The sequence below is a fragment of the Lampetra planeri genome, chromosome 2 (genome assembly GCF_965212315.1).
Source record: "Lampetra planeri chromosome 2, kcLamPlan1.2.h2, whole genome shotgun sequence".
In the NCBI taxonomy this organism is placed as follows: Eukaryota; Metazoa; Chordata; class Hyperoartia; order Petromyzontiformes; family Petromyzontidae; genus Lampetra; species Lampetra planeri.
The window spans coordinates 19,580,894-19,586,794 of record NC_136108.1 but is presented as its reverse complement, the minus strand read 5'-3'; the positions used below and the strand labels follow the sequence as shown (position 1 = coordinate 19,586,794).

General features: G+C 56.4%; 1 protein-coding gene across 1 annotated transcript; it reads right to left on the bottom strand.

Annotated features, from left to right (window-relative positions):
• Nucleotides 1–561: 561 nt before the first annotated feature.
• LOC144729471 (frizzled-5-like) lies at nt 562–4,878 on the bottom strand. Its single transcript, XM_078609795.1, has one exon. It carries the CDS (start codon nt 4,484–4,486, stop codon nt 2,597–2,599), a length of 1,890 nt encoding a protein of 629 aa, XP_078465921.1. The 5' UTR covers nt 4,487–4,878; the 3' UTR covers nt 562–2,596.
• Between the last annotated feature and the right edge of the window lie 1,023 nt (nt 4,879–5,901).

The following is a 5,901-nucleotide window of genomic DNA, read 5'->3' as shown; positions in this document are numbered from 1 at the left end:
TATTGCTCATCATAAAAGTACCCAAAAAACGTCGTTACGCGGCGCCCACCCACCCACCCCCCTCTCATCACGCGCGATAATAAGATGTGACAGGGCTTTAGAAAATAGTTCTGTTTGACAACTCGTTAGCCTGGGGCGCCGCTTCCGAGCACGCGGCCTGCTCCTCCTCCTCCCCCTGCCCGTCCTCATCATTGTTGTGATTGGTGTCCGTTCGCGTTACGCTCGAAGAGGCGCTGCGTCGTTCGCCGTTGCCGGCCGATCGGAAAACGCCGCAGCCGACGGAGCGCGCAAACAACAACCGGCCCGATGGCGAGTGAGTGAAGTACAAAGAGTTGGAACGTCTCCGAGAGACTTGGCGTGCGTACGTGGCTGCTGGGTTTGCAATGAATGCCTCCTACAACCCAACCTCCCGCCCTCCCAAACGCTGCTCGCGAAACTTCAGCGTCGTTCCATTGCCTAGGACAACATTTGCGTTAGCCTCTCTCAATTGGAGTTTCACGCCGTTGGGAAATTCGAGACGCGTAAAACAACAACAACAGCAGCAACAAACAAAGGGAGCGGTTTTGTTTTCTCCAAAAGTTTATTTGCATCTCGTTTTTTTAAAAATATTCGAACTCTCGTCAAAAAAAATATATAGAGTTGCACGCACAGCCCTTTAATGTACAATTATGCTCAGCGGGTCATTTGATCGTTGAACGGTATATACATATAAACTACCTGTACAAATAATTACACATGCCACGTCTATATATATACCGTACGTGTAGTTCATTACAGTACTGTACTGTCATTAACTTATCTTAAAGACGACTGCCGCTGGTGTGCGTGGCTCTGCGAACACGTGGTGGAGGAGAGAGAGGGGGGGGGTCTTGAGCAGTGGTTCGTAATCGTAAATAAAGTATTAATGTTAATAAATACATAGGTTTGATGAAACAAAGTAAGGTGTTCATGTTCTTGGTTCTTTCGGTAAAGTCACGTAGGAGGGAAATAATAAAATAATAAAAATAAAACAATAAAATTCTCAGTGAGTAAATTTCTCAGTGAGAATTTGATTGTTTTATTTTTATTATTTTATTATTTCCCTTCGACGTGACTTCACCGAAAGAACCAAGAATATGAATCCCTGCAGTCACGAAAGCTTTAAATCGAAAAGTACGGTGTACTGACGTGCCCGTGCTGAATTTCTTTGCGATTAATCACCTTCGAAAACATTAATCTGTCCATGCCTCGCACACCCCGGCAAGGAAGGGCCATCTCGATGCACCCCAGGTGAAGATCGACTGCTCCAGAGGAAAGCATGATTATCACGGGAGCCGTAATTTGCGGTGTTAAAATAAAATAAATACATCTTGGGGAAGTTGTGGCGTTCAAATAGTGTGTGTGGGGCGGCGGGGGGGTGTTAGAGATCGCCCTGCAGAGAAAAAAACATCGCCGTGAATTGGAAGTCTGGCTATTCGGTCAATGTATCAAGCTTATCAGAACGTATGCGGACTGTTAAATACTGAGAATTACAAACAAAATAACGTTACGCGATTGTCACTTTCCATGTACGTCTTGCGGCCGGGGTAAAAGCACTTGAGGACTTCACTAGAGTTGGACAAAGACAATGATTCCCACCCCCCGTATAGCCTTAACAGACAGTCGGGGCAAGTGCAGTTAGCGAGCACCTATGAAGGCCGGCACGGCACACGAGGGGGTGGGTATCCAGCACCACGCCCGGCCGCCTTTGTCTCCCCAGTGGCGATGTTTACACACCGCACCAGGTACTCATTTGAGGCCGAGTCGACCTAGGGCAAGCCCGGACCGGCTCAGATAATCGTCACTGCTGGTGTTGACCGTGAGCGGGAATCGAACCCGGTGTCGCCGGGTTCGTAGCGCAGCGCTAACCGCTACAATACCGCTCCCCAAGACACACACACACGTGTGTATATGTATGTCACACAGACACACGTGTGTGTATGTATGTTACACACACATACAGACACACGCGAGACGACGTGTGGCGTGCTTGTGCTGGTTGTTACAGGCAACTCGGCGTTGACAGCTCCGGCTGCAGCAGGAACGAGGCAGCGACGCGGCGTGGTTGCGCACAGAACCCCTCCTCCTCTTCCTGCACCAACGACACCCGCCGTCCGTCCGCCACCCTCTCCGTTTGTCGCTTCACGAAGGCGCACCACGAGCTCGAGCAACCAGTTAACTTGACGAAGCAGTTACTAGTTGCTGGTAAACGTTTGAGTGCACAACGCATCCCGGAGCGCATCAATTTCCCACACTTCGTGTCGCCTTTCTAAAAGAACAAAAGTCAAATTGTTTTCCTTTAAAAAAAACTCGACACAAGACACGTACAGCTTTGCGATCGCAATTTAACAACAGGCTGGTGGTTGATGCTGGTTGCTGGTGGTTCAGGGGTTGGTCGGCGTCACGCACACACACACAGAGCCTGCGTGCCGTGCGTGGCGGTGGCGGTGATGATGAGTTGCACTTGAAATTTAAAACCCACGTGGTGGAAGACCCAGGGCAGCAACAGCAGCAGCAGCAACAACAACAACAGCAGCGACCGGAGCGAGTTGGTGTCGCTGGCAACAAGCGACGGTTCTCAGACGAGCGACAGAGGAGCCGGCTTGTGGCAGGACACGGAGCTCGCGACGCTGCTGGCAGCCCGCGCCGCCCCAGTCGTCCCGGGACCACCACTCGCCGTGCCCAGGTGATGATGGTGGTGGTGATGGTGGTGGTGACCTCCTCCTCCCCCTCCTCCTCCTCCTCCACTGCCGCCGTGCACCTCGCTGTAGACCGCGGCTCCCGACGATTTGCCACCCCGGCCGCAGCACCGGCAGCAGAGCCTCTTCCACGTGTCCACGGTCTTGCCCGACCATATCCACACGCCCGAGGTGATGCCCACTACGAGGCACATGAAATACTTGAGCATGAAGATTCCGTAGTCGGGCCGCGGCTGCTGCTGCGAGCTCGACTCCTCGTCCCCTTGGCACGAGGGGCAGATGAGGGCCCTGGCCCATCCCTCGCGCGAGCGCTCCTCGTAGAAGTAGCAGGCGACCACGGCGATCGCGGGCACCGTGTACAGCATGCTGAAGATGCCGATTCGCACCATGAGCTTCTCCAGCTTGTCCGTCTTGGTGCCTCCCTGCTGCTTGATGGCGTTGCGTATCCGCACGAGCGATGTGAACCCGGCCAGCAGGAAGACGGCGCCCACGCACAGGTAGACGGTGAGCGGCACGAGGACGAAGCCGCGCAGATTCTCGAGGCTCTGGGCGCCCACCGAGCAGATGCCGCCCAGCGGGTCGGCGTCCACGGAGCTCGTGGCCAGCACGGCCACCGACTGCACGCTGGGCAGCAGCCACGCGGCCAGGTGATAGTACTGCGAGTAGCCCGCGATGGCCTCGCTGCTCCACTTCATGCCGGCCGCCATGAACCAGGTGAGGGAAAGGATGACCCACCAGATGGAGCTGGCCATGCCGAAGAAGTATGTGAGGAGGAAGACGACGGTGCATAGCGCGGGGCCCGTGGTCTCGTAGTGCACGTGACGGTGCTCCTGGTTGCAGACCACCCCGTCGTGACCCACCACCAACCTCACGATGTAGCCCATCGACACGAAGGCGTAGCACGCCGACAGGAAGATAATGGGCCGCTCCGGGTACTTGAAGCGCTCCATGTCGATGAGGAAGGTCACCACCGTGGTGAAGGTGGACACGAAGCACAGGATGGACCACAGGCCGATCCAGAAGGAGGCGAAGGTGCGTTCGTCCTGCGTGAAGTAAGGGTCGTGGCAGGGCATGGCGCAGTTCAGCACGGAGCCGGTGCGCACGCGGTTGTACAGCGGGTGCCTGTCGCTGCCGATGGCCACCATGGGGGCCCTACACGCGCAGCCGGACTCACAGGCCTCTCCGCTCCCACCGCCGCCACCAACCCTGGTGGTCGCCCTGTTCTTGCTCGGGTTGAAGGACCTGACCGGCGCCGTGGGCTTCACCTCGGGCGGTTGCGGGGTGGTGTCACTCTTGTTGTCGTCCATGCACAGGCGGCTCTGGTCGCCCAGCACGGGCAGGCGGTCGCAGCGCATGCGGTCGGGCCACGCGAATCCGTACTGGCGCATGAGCGGCGCGCAGCCGGCGCGGGCCCTCTCGCACACCGAGCGGCACGGGGGCAGCGGCTGCTTGTAGTCCTCCAGGCAGATCGGAGTGTACATGCTGCACAGGAAGAAGCGCAGGTCCGGCGAGCACTTGATCTCGACGAGAGGCCAGAACTGGTGCACCTCGAGGCCCGCCTCGTCCTGCGAGTCGTGGTTGAAGTCGTTGGGCATGTACGTGTGGTTGTAGCCGATGCCCCGGCACATGGGCACCGTGATCTCCTGGCACAACATCTCCCGACACGAGGCGCTCCTGCACGTGGCGATGACGAGGAGCGCCACGAGCGGCAGCGACGCGAGCGATGGAGCGGCGGCGGCTCCTCCTCGGGGTCTCCTCCACGCTCCCATCCCGGCGTCGCTCTTCCCCGGGACGCGCGTGGCCACAGCGCGTTCCGCCTCCTCCTCCACCCCCACCCCGCCCGGACGCCAACGCCGAGAGGAGCGCTCGGCCCCCCCGACTCACGCGGGAGGCGGCGGCAGGAGGAGGAGGAGCAGGAGGGAGGAGAACAGCACCGCGGCCGCGTGAGAAACTTCGCGGCGTAGCAATCGACGGAACTTCGCGCACGGAACGAAGTGGCCTCGGCAGCAGGAGCGGTGGCGATGGGGCGGCGGGTGGGAGGGTGGTTGTAATACGCGGCGTGCCAGACGCTTATTGAGGAGGCGAAGCTACCTCTAGCCCCTGGGGGAGAGCGGCGGGGAGAGGCCGGCGAGTAGTCGCGCGCGTAGAGCCCGCATGTTGGTTGCCGGGTTCGCGTCTCGCCCGCGGGGTTTTAGTAGCGAGGCCGTGCGGGGAGGTGCCTGCGTCGGGGTCCGCCCACCACCGGGTGAGCCGCGATGTCACGGCGATATTGGGCGCGCGCGATACGACGATAGCGGCGATGTGCTTATCGTCAGGCGAGCGAGATAACGCTGTGTGCTTAGTACCAGGGGGTGGGGGGGGGGTCGGCAGCCTGCGGCTCCTGAGCCGCGTGTGGCTCTTTGAGGACTGCTTCCTGGCCGTTGTTTGTTAAGGACCCATCATCGTCTCGTAGTCGCCACGTGCATTTTTTTTATATCGAATAAAAAAATAGCTCTTCTTTTTTTTTGGTTTTCCGACCCCCTGGGTTTGGTCAAACGATTACTACGTTTCGGAATTGAGACGTCGTGCGTATGCCATGAGAGTTGACCGTTTTTAATCTCGGTAAGGATTCGGTTCGCTTTCACGAGGTGGTTAACAGGGAGGTGTATTTGGTTAAACTCGGGCGAGTGTTCACAATGATAACTACGCAATAAATGAACCAGAACAAGCGGAGGAACTTTCACTCATCCCCAATGTGTGATCGGTTCCTCTCTAACATCGTTTGGGGTGGTTGTTGTTTTTTTCGTATTATATCAGAATCAGAATATTTCTTTATACTGAAGGAATCCGATGATTTCTAAAGCGCTTTTTTTCTACAGACGTACAGTCGAGGGCCGGTTCAGAGCGTTATAACAACAAACAATACAAAATAAACACGATAGGAGTGCCAAGTACAGGCAAGGTTTTTATATAATTTGACACCCACTGGGTGACACTTATCGTGTGCGACTGACCTGCAGCTTATTCACCGAAGTCCAAATCGCAGTTCCTTCCCCCAATATGAGATGCACATTTGTTTCACTCTGCTCGCAAGTCTTTGCAAGGAAGTACTGTCCCCGTTTTATCCATCCTGTTGATGTGAGAAAAAAAGGTAACCTTTGTTCCAATGAACTGCACTCATTTTTCTAGACGGCGAACGTGTTGC

Coding starts and splice junctions, on each gene's coding strand:
- LOC144729471 (XM_078609795.1), bottom strand. CDS start 4,486: ATGGGAGCGTGGAGGAGACCCCGAGGAGGAGCCGCCGCCGCTCCATCG.